Raw genomic sequence first — 21,581 nt, forward strand, 5'->3', positions numbered from 1 at the left:
TATTTCAGTGTTTTATTGATGCAAATGTGCGAACTTTGAATTGTATACTAATAAGCAACGGGCCTGGTCAGTTCCTGTCGCTTCATCTGTGACCGTCATTCAAATAACATCTCTCTCTCTCTCTCTCTCTCTCTCTCTCTCTCTCTCTCTCTCTCTCCCCGCATATATTAGAAGTGGCGTTACTAGCAAAGTACTTTGAGACATCCACGTAGGATCCTTAGTGATTTTCGTGTCCTTCAATCCAAAAGGAATGTCTTTAGAGAATAGTATTATTCTCTCATCTAATCGTCGGCCACTCGCCTTTGACCCTTGGATATTTGATGAATAAATCATATGACCCAATTGTATAAATAGGCAATGCAAAAGAACTCTCTCAATCAGACAGGTTTTGTGATCGTCCAGTTTTCAACCCAAAATTTAATCAAGTGTTTAGAAATAGATTGCAAAATAAATTTTGTGAGAACCTTCACCTTTAATTTTTTTTCATTTCATTATAAGATACACATTTACAATCTTACAATTTATAACATATGTACATTATAGTATATTTACATAAATACTTTTTTGAAATGCATATACTGTATTTTCAATTGAATTTTTTACTATATATCTAAGTATGTTTTCAAATAAAAATATATCGGCTTGTGAATACTTTTTAATAGAAGTTTTAAATTTTTATTTACATTAAACGATTTTATCATTCTGATTTTTAATATTTTTAAGTAATAGCGGGTCAGTACTTGAAAATCCTAAGCATCTTCCCATCAATAATATCCCTGCAATAAAATCCGGTATTATGACCATTGCCGTATTTTCATCCTTCTTTGAATCTGCTTCAAAATCTATCTTTAAATTCCTTAACCTGTTGATAGTTTTCAATTTACGGCTTTTTTTTTTTTTTTTTTTTTTAAGAAATTTCAAGGTTTTAAGGGGATCCGATATATGAAATAAGAAATGTAATATATATTTACACCAAACCTTGCGGGTCGGCCCTCTGAGAGAGAAAAGTGTTAAATATGTTTCCTGATTAAGTTAAATTTCAGAATAATGATGAAGATATAGATGACTTAGTGTTCTTAAAACCAAGCAGGTAGATATCTCCAATAACCAAAGGAGACTGACGAGGTCTTTTAAAATCCCTACCTGCTTACCTACTGTGCATTCTCTCTTACAATATTCGAAGACTACGAACCTCATAAAGAACAACGCAATGATGGGATAATGTAGGATGTCTTGTCATTTTTGAAACTCGTCTTCCTATCGTGTGCGTGAGCGCTTGCTTATGGTAATGGGGGCTTGTGGTGGCCGATGAGGTAACGTCCCTGACTGGTGAACGTCAGGCTGGGTTTCGAGTTAAAACTCGATAGTTCCTTTGGTCGCTGCAACCTCACCATTCTTGTGAGCTAAGAATGCGGGTTTGGGGTGGCCTATAGGTATATTTGCTGTGTCATCAGCAGCCATTACCTGGCCCTCTTTGGTCCTTGCTTGGGTGGAAAGGGGGCTTGTGCGCTGATCATATGTGTATATGGTCAGTCTCTAGGGCATTGTCCTGCATGATAGGGCAATGTCACTATCCCTTGCGTGTGCCATTCATGAGTGTCCTTTAAACCTTTGATGGTGTCTAGTGTACTCGCCACACCTACTGTAGCTGTCTCTGTAATTTGTAGGTTTGAAGATTCAGAAAAGCTGATCGTAAACTTGGTTCCACATTTCTTGATAATAATAACAGTCATGTCTTTTATAATAGTCATGATACTTATCATCATAAGTAACTGTTAGCAATGACACGCTAGGTAGCTATTGATTGCATGAAGGGACCTGTGTGCATTGCAGCGATGAAATTATAACTCAGAGTATATTTTTTTTCCAAAATTTTTTTGTGGATGAGGAAGTATGTGAAGGCCTTACTGCCAAGTTTGAAGATGATTTGGTTAAGAATCGTACTGTTCAGTATAGCAGGTTATTGTGTTCTATATCATAACTAGTGTACGCTATCCGTCAAAAATGACGGCCAAATATTTAGATAGGTATACACGCACACCCAGATTCAGTTCTTCCCTCCCCCTCCCCTTTCTTAACTACAACACAGCAGTTTGGGCACTTTGTGGTGGTTTGTAGTCTCAGAGCGTAGGCTACTTCTTGTACCCCCATCTGACCAGTATATTACTACTACCTCTGCTCTCTACCCGATGGAATGGGAGCGACTGAGTAGTCATGTTTGGCAATACCGTTCAGCGTGATAGGATAGATATATATATATATATATATATATATATATATATATTATTTACTTATAGCTAGACATTTGCACCTCATTATATCGGGGAAATAGTCTCGCTTTATTCAAGGAATATCCATCTTTGTTGTGAGAATCTACTCCCATATTCTGGAAATGCTCATTATAGCGGATTAAGATATCACTGGTCAATTGGATGTGTTTGGCATGACGTTGAAATACTTATGGTTCATCTTATTTGAGATCTGTTATTAGAGTCTTGGTTAATTTTCGCAAGCTTTTAATCCTATATAATTGATTATGATGAGAATTGTCTTTTTTTTTTTCAGTAAAGCTTCAGCTTGATGTAAACTAAATGTCAAAAGGTGAATAGGGTTAATGTTATGTTGAGCAAATAAGTAATTTCAGCGAATCTAAAGTCTCCAAGTGCAATATGTTATAGGAAATATAATAGGTGTGGTGTTGACAATGCAACTATTGCAGTGCAAAGTATGAATTACTAAAGGGTTTCAGTAGCCTCCTCCTGCCGCAGCTGCACCCACTTTTCATCCATTTACTTTAAATCGGTCCCCGTTTCTTGTCTTCCAGCTTACTATTCAATCTCTTTTGCTTTTACTAAGTAGTGTAATTATCTGTACACATTGGCCCCTGTTCACACCCACGAATCATGTGGCCCATTGTCTGGATGGGATGCCCACTTGATCACTCAGCAGAGGAGGCGAGACCTCACTTATGAAGATTGTCTCCAGTCTTTCCAACTCTTACTCGCGCTAGATTAAAAATATCCTAATCCTTTCTACAGAGGTTTTTTTCTATTGGGAAGGTACTCACATGGTCTGTGTTCACCGGGTGGGCAGTGGCCTGTTTCTCTCCAGCTTCCTAGGCAGTAAGTTGCTGACTCCATGGGGTCGAGGCTAGTGGTTGTTATGAAGTTCTTGTGTGATTTCAATCTGTCTAACCACCCGGTAATCATAGAGTGGGTGCTTTTCATAATTTTTTTGTTTATATTTAGGTGCTGTGCGTTGTGTAGTAATCGGTCTCCGTCAGGGTTAACAAGGGCACCACGAGAAAGTTTAATACTAGCCCCTTCTTGCACCGGTGACATTGAATTACAAAAAATACTAAAATGGTCGAATTTCTTTTTTTCCATCCTAATTTAAACATGATCATAAGAAGAGTTTCTTGTAGATGCAGACTGTCTTTTCTGGGAATCTGCTACTTCACACACACGAAGACTCTTCCTTCGAGATTTGCTCTGATATGAGACATACTCTTCTTTCATTTTGTAAGTTCCATCAGAAGGTTTCTACCTCAAGTTCAACTAGGGCGTTTCGCCTGTGCCTTTTCCATTGTCTTTGTAAGTTTTCCTTTCTTTTGTAGATTTTCTTTGGAAATCTCCGGTCGGGACAATTGTATCTTCCTTATCCATTTCACTTAAGACAAATTTTGTTTAGGTCCTACTTTTGTTATTTGGAAGTTAAGACAGTAAAACATAGTCTCGATTTAATTTTTAAAAATAATTTTACCTATTAGATATGGAATATCATTGTCTTCGTTGATCCTCTAATTCAAGTTTCTTGACGCTATTGTATATTGGTTTCTCGGCAGACGTAGATTATAGATTTTTTTTTTTTTTTTTATTACATATCCATGTCTTTATACTAGTAATTAAAATCAAACGGAAGACGACCTTTTTAACAAATTTTGATTGATGGTTTCCTAACATCACTCCACGAGTAAATGTTTACATATATATTTTTTCTTGAAAATATTCCAATTTAGATTAAATATTCTACCGGACCCTGGATTCTTCTTTGTATGCATACTTTATCATGTCTTTGGATGAAGCGTGTGTGTTGCTTGAAAGAATCAGTTTTTGTGCACTATTTTTGGTTAATCTTGAAGTTTGATAGGCCCAAAATACAGTATGTTGATTATGTGGAATTTTTTTCAAGAATTCCTGAAAACAATATTTTTTTATCCATTGTTAGTAGAAATAGGTTAATCAATTTCATATTGAGCCTATTAAAGAGATCTGGGTTCTGGCACAGCAATGGGATGTCAAAATGCGTAGATTGAAATTAGTTATCACTTTGAAAAGTTTTGTTTAAGGAAAGGATAATTCATACAAACTCTTTTCAGTTTTAATTTATTTAGGATTCTGAGGCATAGAGAGTACAGTGACCCATTCACAAATATACAGTTCAGACTTCTTACTAGATTAAGTCATTGTAAGGGAGACATAATTTAATTTGTTACTCTCCAAGCTGGTTTTGTAAATAAGAAAACTTGCAGATATTAATATGTTAGCGATGTTATTTGAGAGCTCCTTAAAGTATTCTGTTGTCATAAAGTACAATGTAAGAGGCAATCGACAGATTTCTATCTGCGCTACCTTTTTCAAACCAGGAGGTTGCGAACAAGACTATAAAGAACATATTTTTTTGAGTCTTCTTTTGTATCATTCTGAAACCAGTTTTGATTGAGGAATCGGTTAGATATGATATCCTTCAATAAAAAGTAAACGATTTGCTGTAAAGACATTCTAGGGATAGTGCGATGTTGCAAAAGTTTGACTGGAACGAATATGGCAAATTTTTTATCTCATCCTTGCTCCGAAGTAAGGTGTTCCCCAGGTTGGTGTGTAAGCATCTTCATATGTGATTTTGGGGACAAAACCTGAGTTTCCTTCGACATAATATTCAACCTTCATAAGGCGTCCGTTGGGAAGCCACACGTGGTAAGAGCCATCAACACGTCCATTGTCGGCCTGTTCTTTGTGTCCGTAGAAGTTGCTGGATTCCTCGTCGTTTACTTCCCACTGGAAATCGTACTGGAGGGAGAGAAACGTCAGAAATTAAGTTCATCATTTTGCAATATTTTGTTACAATTTTGTTTTTTCACTTACTTGTAGTTGAGAAAGAGTTTTAAATTCGGGAGATGTAATACTGCAGAGCTTGCAAAAAGTAACAGTAGATTGTTTTCCATTGCAAGAAAAACTGAAAATATTTATTTGTTATATACATGAATCATGTTATTTTAGTTGCGTAGACACCTAGAAGACGAGGGATTCTATCCACAACACATTTGACGTAAAATTAAACAGTCAGTTAGTTTTTCTAATCATAAAATACAATTTATTCGATTGAAATTCCAAATTTAATAAAAAGCAGATCTGGCTAGATTTAGATAACCAACAGAAAAGTAATAAAGTTGAAAAAGCAAATGAAAGCAGAGCACTATCAGAGTTCCTAAATGTCTGTAGCTAAAAAACAACTTAAATTTCCATTCCTGTATATTTGTGGGTCTTAATATTGTTCCTTCCCACGAAATCCTCTAAGGAGTTATTCATTATCAAAGTTGTACAAGAAGTATCACAGAATATCTTACATTCATTGGCATCATTGCTGGCTGGGGTTCTTCCCCTGCTGCTCGTAACTGCTTTCCACCATTGGCCCCATTCGCACCATTGCCACCATTGGCACCATTGGTGTATCCTTGGCCTTGTTGCTTTCCATTCTGCCATCCGTTCTGTGGGTAGGCCAGAACCGAGGTGGTTGCCAGGAGGCAGAGGGAGATCAACAAGGAGTTGGACATCTGCAAAGGGAATTCATGCTTTTGAGGTATAGCGTCAAGTGGAACACTTTATATACGTCATTGTGCATTCACTCAGTAATGCTTTTGTGTAGCTTAGTTAATTGACAGTATTTAACAACCTTATAATGAAGTGTTGTAGTGCATCCATTAGGTAATTATATGGGCATTTATTAAGCAATGTATTGATGTAGCCCCAGAGTATATTTGTAAGGTAATTTTAAGATACGTTTCAATTGATCACTGCTGAGTAACTGGAAAGTTGAAGACCTTTGTCTATTAGTTAAAGATTGATCTATCATTTAGATGTGCTAATTCTTCATCTTTGCTCCATGTATGATTTTTGAAGTAAGAAACAATGTTTTTTTTTTTTTTCTATTAATGAACTATTAAGATTTGAAATGAATTTTTTATAATGGTGGAATGATGGTTTCTCAGGTAGCAGTTTTTTTTTTCATATTTTACAAAATAGCTTTAGGGCATAGTTTTTATGGTCCTAGGGTTTTTATAACAAACAAAAGAATGTAGCCATCCAATATAGGAATTTATTTTGTCATAGGATATGTTGCATTCATTGTGACTTTCTTCAGTTAAAAATTCCTTTATATATCCGTACAAAAGTCTAGTTTGGAGTATTAAAGTTTAGAAGATTTTTCAAGACCTAAAAATGACATCCTAGATTATTGATGTAGAACTAGATCATTATTTTATGCATATTCTGAATTTCTCACTAAAACCGGAAAATTTTGGGGATTTCGAGACTATTTAATAAGTTGTTAATATTGAAATGCGAATATTTCATTGAAAGGGTCTGTTCATGAAAAAAAAGAACCAACGTTAATAAAGACAAGATTATTGCGAACAACATTAGTAACTGATAATTTAATCACTAATATGAGAAATAGCGTTTGGGCACATGTCAGGGAAGAGCTGAATAGACTTGGTATAGGAGCAAAACTGCAAAATCTGGATGATTTGATTGTTTGAATTCAGGATCATGTGATCAAAGGCTAAGCTTGAGAAATCTCTTGGGGGTATTTGGGAATAAGCATCCCATTGGTTTCGTTTTTGAATGAAATTCTAGTTTATATTTACTATTTTGAAAAGTTTTTCAATGCATTTATATACTTACGCTTATTCCTCTACATGAAACACTTATTTTTAGTAATCAGTTCTTATTTACATTCTCTCTCTCTCTCTCTCTCTCTCTCTCTCTCTCTCTCTCTCTCTCTCTCTCTCTCTCTCTCTCTCTCTCTCTCGCTCTTTTATTGTCCTAACTGTTGAAATAAATTCTTAAATTACTACATCGATGATATCCATCCAAAGTTGCAGTTTTTAGAAAACGTTCAGTGTGGGACAATGTACCATTAAAGGCGCAACTGCTATTACTGTTTGAAGGTCAGCTTGTTCTCACAAGGGATTTCTAATGCCTTGTTGATTGCAATCTTTTTTAAACTTCCTAGAGCAAAGAGCATGTTCAAGAATTAGATTTAAAGAAATGACTCGCTGTAATTTAAAGTAATATAGATTTTAAACTTTGTGTCAGCCCAGTAATAACCATCTAAATCATTGAAAGTTTAAGAATCAGATGGGCATGCATTTGTCACTCGAATTGAAAAAAAAATGTACAGTAGGTTCTCTGTTTTTTCTTCTTGTACTTTCGTGACAAACGGGTATTATGTATTTAAGATAATTTTTAAGTGGATGGGGCATTTGGAAAGAACGCTGGTAACACACACACTCTCTCTCTCTCTCTCTCTCTCTCTCTCTCTCTCTCTCTCTCTCTCTCTCTCTCTCTCTCTCTTTATATATATATATATCATATATATATGAGTATATATATATACATATACATATATATATACATATACATACATATATATATATATATATATATATATATACACACATATACGAATACATATACACACGCACATGTCTGCGTTGTCGTCTTTGACAAGTACCTTTTTACTGACAGATTATTTGATTGGGGACTATTCTGTTAGATAGAAAGATGATGATTTTGAGCAAATAAAATAAATAGACCAGACACAGTTTAACTAGATCAAATACACCTCACCTTATATCACCTCACCTCACGAGGTAAACTGTGAATTCTGTTTGTAAGTTTTGAGTATTTACCTTCAATCAGTTGTTCGGTGGCACAGCTGGAGCTGACGACTTTAGCTGCTGACGGAGTATATATACGGAGTTCGCCTTGGCTGGACGTGACGTCATTCTCACGGTGCTGTGAATCTTGATGAAAGGTGGGCGGAGTTTGGCGTCGGGGTCCGGGTCATCCTGAGCCAATCGGAAGACTCCTAAAGAACGCCTCTTTTAGACGAGACCCAATCAAAGTTTTTTTTAGAGACAAGGATATCGAAGGATTCTGGGCGCCTCCGTAATGCCGCCGGGAAGAAGAAGCGCTTTGCGATGACGTCATGTTGGTTGCGTTGAAGACATTAGTCTTTTCTCTTTGCACAAGTCCTTTAATTTATTGTTTATTCAGGGATCTATTTGATTTATTATTAAGAGAAAGGAATGTGGTTTATTTCAGAGTCAGGTATATTTTGGCTTCGAAACAAGTGACAAGAGATATGTTTTTTCAAGAAAGTTTGCCAAATTTAGAGAGCTGTTTCGTCATCGGTTAGTGGTAATTGTAAGGTCACATAAGTTGAGTTATTGCGTCATTCTGTCGATGAAAATTACCTGGTTACTGAACCAGACAAATGAAGTCATTGCAATATGTAAATGACTTAAGTTACGTCATTGCTCTAGTTAGTTTTAGTTCCGGGATTTTAACTGATAGTTTTCAATCGTCTCGGTCTCTTAGACATGGCTGACTTTATTGTATCATGGAAAAGTTATTTCCAAACAATTCTTCCAAAATAGTCATCCACATTTATTGCTCTCGGAGGTTTAAGACAGAATATGTATCTATGAAATTGAGTTGATTGATCTTGTTTTTGTAAAATAAGGAATTTTAATTGTATGTTATCCATTTATTTCAAGTATTTTAATGTTATTCCTATGCTCTCTCTCTCTCTCTCTCTCTCTCTCTCTCTCTCTCTCTCTCTCTCTCTCTCTCTCTCTATATATATATATATATGTGTGTGTGTGTGTGTGTGTGCGTTGGCATGTTTATATGAAGTATCTTAGTGACAGAAAAAGAGCAACGTGGATACGAGAGCATAGTGAAGTATAGGGTGTTTTAACGCCAAGTAAGAAAAAGAGATGGACGTGGGCAGGACATATAATGAGAATGACGGATAATACATGGACAAAAGGAATAACAGAATGGATGGCTGGAGATAGCAAACATGGATGGCTGGAGATAGGAAACGAGGCCGGAGAAGGAAGAGAAGACGATGGATTGACGAGCTAATAAAGACTATAAACAGACGGTAATCACAGTTCATGTCTAAGGCATTTGTTCTGCACTGGACTATAACGGCTAAAGGTGTGTATATATATATATATATATATATATATATATATATATATATATATATATATATATAGATATATATATTTATATGTGTGTGTTTGTGTGTGTGTGTGTGTGTGTATGTAGGTATGTATGTAAGTATTTTGTGTGTTTAAATCCTAAGAATATATTTTTTTTAGAATACCAGCGATCTATGAAGGTAAAATTGTTCCGATACAAACGGAAATGTCCACTAGTTTACACGAAATTGCAATGATATATACAGTAGTTGTTCGCGATAAAAAGCTAAAGTTATTCTGTAGTGAAGACACTGAAGATGTGAATGGTACTTTGTCTTTTTCCTTTGAAATTTATTGTTAAAATAGTCCTTTGTTTTTTCTTCCATATAGATTTTTTGTAAAATTTTGGGTTAAATGTCTGTCCTTCCCACTAGGCAAAAATATTGCTTCAAATAGAAAGAGGAGGTTAGGAATTTAGGGAATTGGTGCGGAAATTCCAAAATCGATGAGGACTCGAAATCCAGCGAACTGATCATTCCAAAGTTTTCAGTCTTTTAATTTTAAATTTCCCTCTATTTTCCAATATTAGTTTTAAAGGTCTTTGTTGTACTCTGTTTTTATTTCTCTTGTTTTTCCTGTTATCTTATAAATACCTCTTTGTTTTGAACTTTATATTTTAGTGTTTTATTTATGCAGATGTTCGAACTTTGAATTTTATACTAATAAGCAACGGGCCTGGTCAGCTCCTGTCGCTTCATCTGTGACCGTAATTCAAATAACATCCTCTCTCTCTCTCTCTCTCTCTCTCTCTCTCTCTCTCTCTCTCTCTCTCTCTCTCTCTCTCTCTCTCTCTCTCTCTCTTAGCGTGCATATATTAGAAGTGGTGTTACTAGCAAAATACTTTGAGACATCCACGTAGGATCCTTAGTGGTTTTCGTGTCCTTCAATCCAAAAGGAATGTCTTTAGAGAATAGTATTATTCTCTCATGTAATCGTCGACCACTCGCCTTTGACCCTCGGATAGTCTATGAATAACTCTTATTATTATTATTATTATTATTATTATTTTTATTATTATTATTATTATTATTATAATTATTACTTGCTAGACTAAACTGTAGTTGGAAAAGCGGAATGCTTTAAGCCCAGGGGCTCCAAAACGTGAAATAGCCCAGTGAGGAAAGGAAACAAAAAATAATAAAATGTTTTAAGAACAGTAACAACATCAAAATAAATATCGACATAAACTATAAAAACTTTAACAAAACAAGAGAAAGAGAAATAAGATAGAATAGTGTGCCCGAGTGTACCTTCAAGCAAGAGAACTCTAACCCAAGACAGTGGAAGACCATGGTACAGAGGCTATGGCACTACCCAAGACTAGAGAACAATGGTTTGATTTTGGAGTGTCCTCCTAGAAGAGCTGCTTACCAAGCTAAAGCGTCTCTTCTACCCTTACCAAGAGGAAAGTGGCTATGGCGCAGACAATGCAGAACAACGCTCTCAATCAAACACAGATTTTGTAATCGTCCAATTTTCAACCTAAAATGCAATCAATTGTTGGGAATAGATCGCAAAATAAATTTTGTCAGAACTTTCAACCGGAAATTTATAGAAATTTCAAGGTTTTAAAAAGATCCAATATTTGAAATAAGAAATATAGTATGTAATTGCACCAAACCTTTGCGGGTCAGCCTTGTGAGAGAGAAGAGTGTTAACTGTTTTCTGATTAAGCTAGATTTTAGAATAATAATGATGATAGATGACTCCGTTTTCGGAAAGTCAAGCAGACATATATATATATATATATATATATATATATATATATATATATATATATATATATATATAAATAAAATAACCAAAGGTAAGCAACGAGGTCTATTAAAATCGCTACCTACCAACCCATTGTGCATTCTATCTAACAGTACTCGAAGACTACGAACCTCATAAAGAACAACGCAATGATGGGATAATGTAGGATGTCTTGTCATTTTTAAAACTCGTCTTCCTATCATGTGCGTGAGCGCGTGTTTATGGTAATGGGGGGTTGTGTTGGCTGATGCTGTAACGTCCCTGACTGGTGAACGCCAGGCTGGGGTTCGAGTCCCGCTAAAATTCGTTAGTTCCTTTGGTCGCTTTAACCTCACTATCCTTGTGAACTAATGATGGAGGTTTGGGGAAGCCTATAGGTCTATCTGCTGTGTCTTCAGCAGCCATTGCCTGGCCCTCCTTGGTCCTAGCTTGTGTGGAGAGGGGGCTTGGGCGCTGAATGTATATATATATATATATAATATATATATATATATATATATGGTGTATATATATATATATATATATATATATATATATATATATATATATATATATGGTCAGTCTCTAGTGCATTGTCCTGTTTGATAGGGCAATGTCACTGTCCCTTGCCTTTGCCATTCATGAGTGCCTTTAAACCTTTAATGGTGTCTAGTGTACTCGCCACACCTACTGTAGCTGTCTCTGTAATTTATAGGTTTGGAGATTCAGAAAAGCTGTTCGTAAACTTGGTTCCACATTTCATGATAATAATAACAGTCATGTCTATTATAATAGTCATGATACTTATTATCGTAAGTAACTGTTAGCAATGACACGCTTGGTAGCTATTGATTGTATGAAAGATCTTTTGTGCATTGCAGCGATGATATCATAACTCAAAGTATCTGAAGGCATTACTGCCAAGTGGAAGATGATTTGGTTAAGAAACCTACTGTTCAGTATTGCAGGTTATTGTGTTCTATTTCATGACTAGGTACGCTATCCGTTAAAAATCACAGCCAGATATGAAGATAGATATACATACACATACAGATTCAGCTCTTCCCTCCCCCCTCCCTTTTCCCAATTACAACATAGCAGTTTTGAATTTGTTTGTGGGGGGGCGGGGGGGGGGGGGGCGGCTTTAGAGCGTTGTACCCCCATCTGAACAGTATATTACTACTACCTCTGCTCTCTACCCGATGGACGGGGAGAGACTGAATAGTCATACGTTTGGCAATGCCGCTCAGTGTGATAGAAAAAAATATATACTGCATATATACATACATATATATATATATATATACATATATATATTATTTAATATATATATATATATATATATATATATATATATATATATATATATATATATATATATATATATATATAGCTAGACATTTGCACTTATTATATCAGGGAGATAGTCTCACTTTATGCAAGAAAAATCCATCTCTGTTGTGCGAATCTAATCCCATGTTCTGGAAATGCTCAAAATGGCGATTAAAATGTTACTGACTATTTGGATGTGTTTGGCATAACGTTGAAATACCTTTGGTTGATCTTATTTGAGATCTGTTATTAGGGTCTGGGCCTGGATTATAATTGATTATGATTAAAATTTTTATTTATTTTTAGTAAAGCTTCAGTTTGATATAAACCTAATCTTCCGCTTTTACTAAATAATGCTATTATCTGTACACATTGGCCTTTGTTCACACCCACGAAGTATGTGGCCCATTGTCTGGATGGGATGCCCACATGAGCATTCAGCAGGGGAGGCGAGACCTCTCTTTTGAAGATTGTCTTCAGTCCTTCCAACTGTTGCTCTTGCTAGATTAAGAATAACCTAATCCTCTCTACAGAGATTTGTTCTATTGGGAAGTTAACTCATATGGTCTGTGTTCACCGGGTGGGCAGTGGCCTGTTGCTCTCCAGCTTCCTAGGCAGTAATTTGCTGACTCCATGGGGTCGAAACTAGCGGTGCTTATGAAGTTCTTGTGTGAATTCAATCTGTCTAACCACCCGGTAATCATAGAGTGGGTACTTTTCATCCTTTTTTTGTTTATATTTTTGAGTTTTGAATGGACTGTTTGGTGAATGTTTGCTGGTGCAATGCCTGCCAATCTATAGCGTACTGGAAGGGGTGTTAATCTTAAGGCACCAGTAATTATGTGACAGGTTTGATTTAGGTCAGCGTCAATGTATGGGAATGGGATGAACTTTCCCCCTACTGGTGAGCAGTATTCAGCATTGGAATAGTCGAGCGCCAGAGTTGTTTTTCTTAGGGTTTCAGTATTTTCGCGAATTTGAATTGATAAGTTTGCTAAGGAGCTTATTTATGCTAACTACTTTTATCTTTACTTTCCTTACATGCTCCCTAAAACATAGTGATAGGTCTAATGTAATGCTTAAATAGACAGGCAAGCTATAATTTTTCAGTTTCTTGGCATTCCACAAGATATTCAACTTCGATGGAAAGCATATACCTGTTTTTTGTCTGGATTAGCATTTAGGATGATTTTGCGAAGTATCTGATAATTGTTTTATGATATTGAATGAATCTTTCGGGAGGGTTAGTCACAGATCATCTGCATATATAAATCTACGTCCATCTCTAAACTGTGGATGATCATTGGTATAGATGTTGGAAAGCATAGGAGCCAACATAGACCCCTGTGGGAGAGCGTTTTTTTCACCATCTGCTTTTCCTGCCATCGATTTCAAAAAAAAAAGTCTGTTACTCAGCAGTGACTGGATGACATGTACAATACTTGAGTTGCACCTAACTTTGGCAAGATTCAAAAGAAGAAACCTGTGTTTCATGGTGGCATAGGCTGCTGTTAGGTCAACAAATAGAGCCCCTGTGATTTCCCAAGCTCAAACCCATCCTCAATATACTGAGTGAGGCTAAGTACCTGGGAGCAGCTGAATATTCCTGCTCTGAAGCCAGCCTGATCTGGTGTCAGTTATTCTTAGTCTGTGGGAGCTATGTGGGTCATCATCATCCGTTTGTATAAGTTATAGAGGAGAGATATTGGGTGACAGCTCTTAGGGATCATTAGTTCTTTTTCCAGGTTTAGTAAGGCCACAACTTTAGCTCTTCTCCACAGTTTTGGGATCTGGAATGTTCTTGCACAGTTGTTAAAAATGCCAAAGATGTAACTGAGATGTAAAGGCGTCCAGCCCAGCAGCTCTGTTGTGAAACGTCCCTCCTTACTTTCCGGAAGTTGAATCTTGGTATAGGTTTTACTCAAGAGTTCTGATAACTGGCCTGATGTTAACATCAGTAGGTTTGTGTTGAGATTTTTGAATTGGGTCACAGAATTTGGGTAGTGACAAGATGACACAAATGTCAGGTTGGGGTTATACCCTCTCCTCCATCTTGAGCTCATAAAAGATGGTTTGTCTCTTCAGCTATGAAGAATGGTTAGGTTGTTATTTAGAGCCCATTCTTCAACAGCCTCTCTGGGAGCGTTATTCTGACTGTACCCCCATTTGATGTTGTGACCACGATGTTGATGTTTAGTCTCTGTTTTGAGTATCTCCATCCCCTCATCTGATAGGTCAACACTATTCACCATAAAGGCTTTTTCCTTCACGTATGTAGCACTATCGTGGACAGGGTTTGGGTGGTAGATTTCTAAATGCCTGTGTGGCATTTTTGGTGCTGCTGAGTTCGTGTATGTCTCATGAACACTAAAATATCCACTTTGAAACTGCTGAGAGTTTCCAATTTTGCAGCCAAGAGGCCTTCTGCATTGAAACTCGTTACCTTCATGTTCGATATCTTACAGGGCCGAGGGTTTATCCTTTTACCACCCCACAGAAGATTCAGGTATTGCAAGTTGTGTAGTTATCGGTCTCCCTGAGGATTAACAGGGACACCACAAGAAAGTTTATTACTTGCCCCTTCTGGCATCGGTGACCTTTGTGTTCTGACAATGAATTACAAAAATGATCGAATTTCATTTTGTCATCCTAATTTAAACATGGTCATGAGAAGAGTTTCTTGTAGATGCAGACTCTGTCTCTTCTGGGCATCTGTTAATTTACACACACAAAGAGACTTCCTTCGAGATTTGCTCTAATATCAGACGTACTCTTCTTTCATTTTTCAAGTTCCGTCAGAAAGTTTTTACCTCAGGTTTAACTAGGACGTTTAGCCCGTTCCTCTTTCATTGTCTTAGGGAGTTTTCCGATCTTTTGTAGATTTGTATTGAACCTTTCCGATTGGGACAGTTGTATCTTCCTTGTTCATTGTGTCCATTTCACATATAACAGGTTTTTTTTAGGTCCTACTTGTGTTATTTGGAAATTCCAACAGGAAAACATACAGTTTCGACAAGATTTTTTTTAATCATTTTATCTATTAGATCTGGAATATCGTTGTGTTCGTTGATCCTCTAATTCAAGTTTCTTGACACTATTTAATTTTTGGTTTCTCAGCGGACGTAGATTGTTAAAATATAATTTTTTGCTTACATATCCGAGGTTTTATAGTAGTAATTAAAATTAAACGGAAGGCGACATTTTTAACAAATTTAGATTGATGGTTTCCTAACAATACTCCAGGAGTAAATGTTTACTTTACCTATTAAGTACTTTTTCTTGACAATGTTCCAGTTTCGATTAATTACTCTACCGGATCCTGTTTGTTCTTTGCGGATTCTTCTTTGTGAGCATAATTTATCTCGTCTTTGGATGAAATGAATGTGTTCTGCTTGAAAGACTCAGTTTTTGTGCACTATTATTGGTTAATCTTAAAGTTTAATGGGCCCAAATTATGTTGATTATTATGTCATTTATTTTGAAGTATTCCTGAGAACAATATTTTTTTCCATTGTTAGGAGATATAGGTTAATCAATTTTATATTGAGCCTACTTAAGAGATCTGGGTTCTGGCACAGCAATGGGATGTCAAAATGCGTCGATTGAAATTAGTTATTACTTTGAAAAATTTTCTTAAAGGAAAGGATAATTCATACAAACTCATTTCAGTTTTGATTTATTTAGGATTCTGAGGCATAGAGTGTACACTGACCCATTCACAAATATACAGTTCAGACTTCTTACTAGATGAAATCATTGTAAGGGAGACATAATTTAATTTGTTACTCTCCAAGCTGGATTTGTAAACGAGAAAACTTGCAAATATTAATATGTTAGTGATGTTAATTGAGAGCTCCTTAAAGTATTCTGTTGTCCATAAAGTACAATGTAAGAGGCAATCGTCAGATTTCTATCTGCGCTACCTTTTTCAAGCCAGTTGGTTGCGAACAAGACTATAAAGAACAGATTTGTTTTGAGTCTTCTTTTGTATCATTCTGAAACCAGTTTTGATTGAGGAATTGGCTAGATATGATGTGCTTCATTAAAAAGTAAACGATTTGCTGTAAAGACATTCTAAGGATAGTGTGATATTGCAAAAGTTGGACTGGGACGAATATGGTAGATTTTTTTATCTCCTCCTTGCTCCGAAGTAGGGTGTTCCCCAGGTTGGTGTGTAAGCATCTTCATATGTGATTTTGGGGACAAAACCTGAGTTTCCCTCGACATAATATTCAACCTTCATGAGGCGTCCGTTGGGAAGCCACACGTGGTAAGAGCCATCAACACGTCCATTGTCGGCCTGTTCTTTGTGTCCGTAGAAGTTGCTGGATTCCTCGTCGTTCACTTCCCACTGGAAATCGTACTGGAGGGAGAGAAACGTCAGAAAATTAAGTTTATCATTTTGCAGTATTTTGTTACAATTTTGTTTTTATTTTTTTCAGTCTCTTGTAGTTGAGAGGGAGTTTTAAATTCGGGAGATGTAATACTGCAGAGCTTGCAAAAAGTAACAGTAGCTTGTTTTCTATTGCAAGGAAAACAATTAAAAATATTGATCTGTTTTATAAATGAATCTTGTTATTTTAGTTGCGAGTAGACCTAGAAGACAACACATTTAACATATAACTAAACAGTCAGTTAGTTTTGCTAATCATAAAATACAATTTATTTGATTGAAATTCCAAATTTAATAAAAAGTAGATCTGGCTAGATTTAGATAACCAACAGAATAGGAATACAGTTGAAAAAGCAAATGAAAGCAGAGCACTGCCAGAGTTCCTAAATGTCTCTAGCTAAAAACCATTTTAAATTTCCATTTCTGTATATTTGTGGGTCTTAATATTATTGCTTCCCACGAACTTCCCTATGAAATTATTCATTATCAAAGTTGTACAAGTAATATCAGAGAGGATCTTACATTCATGGGCATCATTGCTGGCTGGGTTTCTTCCCCTGCTGCTTGTAACTGCTTTCCACCATTGGCCCCATTCGCACCATTGCCACCATTGGCACCATTGGTGTATCCTTGGCCTTGTTGCTTTCCATTCTGCCATCCGTTCTGTGGGTAGGCCAGAACCGTGGTGGCTGCCAGGAGGCAGAGGGAGATCAACAAGGAGTTGGACATCTGCAAAGGGGATTAATGCTTTTGAGGTATAGCGTCAAGTGGAACACTTTATATAGGTCCTTGTGCATTCACTCAGTAATGCTTTTATGTAGCTTACTTAACTGACAGTATTTAACAACGTTATAATGAAGTGTTGTAGTGCATCCATTAGATAATTATAAGGGCATTTATTAGGCAATGTATTGATGTAGCTTCGGAGTACATTTGTTAGGTAATTTTAAGATACGTTTCAATTGATCACTGCTGAGTAACTGGAAAGATGAAGACCTCTGTCTATTAGTTAAAGATTGATCTATCATTTAGATGTGCTAATTCTTCATCTTTGCTCCATGTATGAGTTTTGAAGTAAGAAACAATGTTTTTTTTTTCTATTAATGAACTATTCAGATTTAAAATGAATTTTGTATAATGGTGGGATGATGGATTCTCAGGTAGCAGTTTTTTTTTTATACTTTACAAAATTGCTTTAGGGCATAGTTTTTATGGTCCTAGGGTTTTTATAACAAACAAAAAATGGGAGTTATGCATCTAATAAAGAGGGATTTATGTTGTCAAGATGCGGTTCTTTTAGGACATGTTGCATTCCTTGTAATTTTCCACAGTTAAAAATTCATTTATATATCCATAGAAAAGTCTATTTTGGAGTATTAAACTTTAGAAAATTTCTTAAGACGTAAAAATTACTTCCTAGATGATTGATGTAGAACTAGATCATTGTCATATAATACGCATATTATTCTTAATTTTGCACTAAAAATGGAAAATCTGTGGATTTCGAGAATATTTTATATGGAGTTAATATAGAAATTCGAATATTGCATTAAAATGGTCCATTCATGAAAAAAACTCCATTAACAAAAGACAAGATTATTGTGAACAACATTAGTAACTGATAATTTAATCACTAAAATAAGAATTAGCGTTTGAGTACATGTCAGGGAAGAGCTGAATAGAGTTGGTATAGTTGCAAAGCTGCAAAATTTGGATGATTTGATTGTTTGAATTCAGGAACTTGTGATCTAAGGCTAAGCTTGAGAAATCTCTTGGGGCTCTTTGGGACCAAGGCATCCCATTGGCTTCACTTTTAAATAAAATCCAAGTTTATATTTACCATTTGGAAAAGTTTTTCAATGCACTTATATACACACTTATTTCTCTGCATTAAACACTTATTTTTAGTAATCGGTTCTTGTTTACAGTCTCTCTCTCTCTCTCTCTCTCTCTCTCTCTCTCTCTCTCTCTCTCTCTCTCTCTCTCTGTATATATATATATATATATATATATATATATATATACACGCACACACACACGTTTGCGTTCTCGCCTTTGACCAGAGAATTTTTACCGACATTATTTGATTTGGTAATATTCCCTTTTGTGGAAAGATGATTTGGAACAATGGAATAAGTAGACCAGACAGACAGTTTAACTAGATCAAAATAATACACCTCCCTCACTCACGGGGTAAACTGTGAATTCTGTTAGTAAGTTTTGAGTATTTACCTTCGACCAGTTGTTCGGTGGCACAGCTGGAGCTGACGACTTTAGCCGCCGACGGAGTATATATACTGTGTTCGCCTTGGCTGGACGTGACGTCATGCCATGGTGCTGTGATTTTCGATGGAAGGTGGGCGGAGTTTGGCGTCGGGGTCCGGGTCATCCTGAGCCAATCGGAAGACGCCTAAAGAACGCCTCTGTAGACGAGATCCAATAAAATGTTTTTGGCGCCAAGGACATTGAGGGATTCTGGGCGCCTCCGTAACGCCGCCGGGAAGAAGAAGCGTTTTTCGATGACGTCATGTTGGTTGCGGTGAAGACTCAAGTCTTCTCTCTTTGCACAAGTCCTTTAATTTATTGTTCATTCAGGGATCTATTTATTTTAGTCCTATAAGAAAAGAAATGAGGTTTATTTTAGACAGGAATGTCTTGGGTTGGAAACAAGAGACAAGAGAGATTCGTCTGTTTCAATAAATTTTGCCAAATTTTCGAAAGCGGTTGCGTCATCCGTCAGTGGTAATTGTTAGGTCACATAAGTTGAGTTATTGCGTCATTCTGTCGACGAAAATTACCTGGTTACTTAACCAGACAAATGAAGTCATCGGAATATGTAAATGATAAAGTTACGTCATTGCTCTAGTTAGTGTTAGTTCCAGGATTTCAACTGCCTTAGTATTCAGTCCTCTCAGTCTTAAATTCCATCCAGATCTATAGCTACCGAATGTTTAAGGTAGTATATGTAACGATGGAAGTATATGTATGTGTATATTAAATTACAGATATATTTGTTCATTTATGTATACGTACAAAGAATAGGGAAAAGAATCTAGGAGGAAAATAGGTGTAGCTATTGGAAGAGCAGTTAGCAAAAAGGATGTTCACAATATTTCAAACTTGAGGAAAGTAGAATTGGGAGTTATCAAGGATAGAGATGGAAATATATTGCATAGGGATGAAGGCGTTAAGGGGAGAGAAGAGAATATTTTGTATAACTATTGAACACTGAACATGAGAGAGAGAGAGAGAGAGAGAGAGAGAGAGAGAGAGAGAGAGAGAGAGAGAGAGAGAGGGGGGGGGGAGCTGAGAGAAGCACAAACTAGATTGGCCAATGAAGCAGGCATTGAGTCACATGAAAAATGATAAAGCACCAGGTCCTTCAAAGTAAAGGAGACTGAATGCTGTATTTATTATGAGCAATATGGGAAGAGGAAATAATGCCTCAATACAGGGAGGAGAGTCTAATATTATCTATATCTAAGCAGAAAAAGTGATTTCATGAAAATTTTTGGTATCTACAGGGGAATTAAAGTAACAGAGCATTGTTTGAAGGTTTTAGAGGGGGTTTACTATATGATAGATTTTAAAGATTCGGAAGCAGCAGTATGGATTCATGAAGGGAAGAGGGACTGTGGATGCCATCTTTATAGTAAGGCAACCACAGGAAAAAAGGCTAGAGGAAGACCAGAAGGTCTGCTTTTGTAGGTATCATCATCATCTCCTCCTCTTATGCCTATTTACGCAAAGAGCCTTGGTTAGATTTCGCTAGTCGTATCTATCTTGAGCTTTTAATTCAATAATTCTCCATTCATCATCTCCTACTTCACGCTTTATAGTCGTGAGCCATGTGGGCCTGGGTCTTCCAACTCTTCTAGTGCCTTGTGGAGCCCAGTTGAAAGTTTGGTGAGCTAATCTCTCTTGGGGAGTGCGAAGAGCATGACCAAACCAACTCCATGTAACCAAACCATCTAGAGAAGGGTTATGATAGAATACCAAGTGAAGTGATGTTTTAGGTGCTTGAAGAAGAGGAAATTCCGGGAGAAGTTGGTTAGAATAGATGATGTACAAAAGAACAAGGACAAAAGTAGTAACATGTTGGGGATACAGAAACCTTTGAAGATACTGTTGGATTACACTGGGGTTAGCATAAGCCCGTTTTTGTTTATAGTCGTCATGGATGAGTTAAATGAAGAGATCAGAAATGAAGCGTTGTGTAAGTTGATATATACAGATGATTTGGCGATCACCAGTGAAAATGAGGAAGACTTACAGGAAATAGTTGTGAAGTGGCAACGACTTTCGAAAGTTGTGGCTTGAGAGTAAATGTGGGTATGACTGAAGCTATGGTGAGCAGTAAGGAATGTAGGAACAGGATAGCTATGCATGAAATTAGAGGCTCGGTTTTAAAATGGATGGAGCAGTTTAGATACTTTGGATCTGCAATAAGTCTGGAGGGAGGATGTTAGGCTGAAGTTGTGAGTAGGATGAAAGCAACTGGAGGGAAGTGGACGAAGATAGCTTAATGAATAAGTGATGCTAAAATGCCAATCAAACTTAAAGTCAAGATCTATAGCTACAATAATAAAACTAGCGTTACTTTAAGGATCGGAAATATGGGCTTAAAGACAAAAAAGAAGAAATAAAGGAGGAGAGAAGATCAGAATGGCGGGGTGGATCATGGGAATATCTGCTTGAAAGAAGGATAAAAAAAAGTGAGAAGAATCGCAGTGTCACGGCTGAGATGGTGTGGGATGGTGGGGAGGGCTTTGGCGTAACCTATTA

The 21,581-nt window shown here is 36.5% G+C and overlaps 3 protein-coding genes across 4 annotated transcripts in view; 1 reads left to right on the plus strand and 2 right to left on the minus strand.

Annotated features, from left to right (window-relative positions):
- LOC137647110 (probable ATP-dependent DNA helicase HFM1) overlaps window positions 1-21,581 on the plus strand; it is a 335,745-nt gene that overhangs the window by 131,632 nt on the left and 182,532 nt on the right. The window lies entirely within an intron of this gene.
- LOC137647108 (pro-resilin-like) lies at window positions 4,372-8,079 on the minus strand. Its single transcript, XM_068380339.1, has 3 exons — window positions 7,973-8,079; window positions 5,627-5,833; window positions 4,372-5,069 (listed from the first exon to the last, which is right to left on the minus strand). Exons 2-3 carry the CDS (start codon window positions 5,831-5,833, stop codon window positions 4,836-4,838), a joined length of 441 nt encoding a protein of 146 aa, XP_068236440.1. The 5' UTR covers window positions 7,973-8,079; the 3' UTR covers window positions 4,372-4,835.
- LOC137646857 (pro-resilin-like) lies at window positions 16,384-19,170 on the minus strand. Its single transcript, XM_068379932.1, has 3 exons — window positions 19,029-19,170; window positions 17,319-17,525; window positions 16,384-16,766 (listed from the first exon to the last, which is right to left on the minus strand). Exons 1-3 carry the CDS (start codon window positions 19,122-19,124, stop codon window positions 16,533-16,535), a joined length of 537 nt encoding a protein of 178 aa, XP_068236033.1. The 5' UTR covers window positions 19,125-19,170; the 3' UTR covers window positions 16,384-16,532.

Source organism: Palaemon carinicauda, chromosome 9, assembly GCF_036898095.1.
Source record: "Palaemon carinicauda isolate YSFRI2023 chromosome 9, ASM3689809v2, whole genome shotgun sequence".
In the NCBI taxonomy this organism is placed as follows: Eukaryota; Metazoa; Arthropoda; class Malacostraca; order Decapoda; family Palaemonidae; genus Palaemon; species Palaemon carinicauda.

Bases quoted from the DNA above. Each gene is read 5' to 3' on its own strand.
- LOC137647108 (XM_068380339.1), bottom strand. From the start codon at position 5,833: ATGTCCAACTCCTTGTTGATCTCCCTCTGCCTCCTGGCAACCACCTCG. The intron at 5,070-5,626 runs GTAAGATATTCT...CTCTCCCTCCAG, and splicing joins CAGCAATGATGCCAATGAAT to TACGATTTCCAGTGGGAAGT.
- LOC137646857 (XM_068379932.1), bottom strand. From the start codon at position 19,124: ATGACGTCACGTCCAGCCAAGGCGAACACAGTATATATACTCCGTCGG. The intron at 17,526-19,028 runs GTAAATACTCAA...TCCCCTTTGCAG, and splicing joins CACCGAACAACTGGTCGAAG to ATGTCCAACTCCTTGTTGAT. The intron at 16,767-17,318 runs GTAAGATCCTCT...CTCTCCCTCCAG, and splicing joins CAGCAATGATGCCCATGAAT to TACGATTTCCAGTGGGAAGT.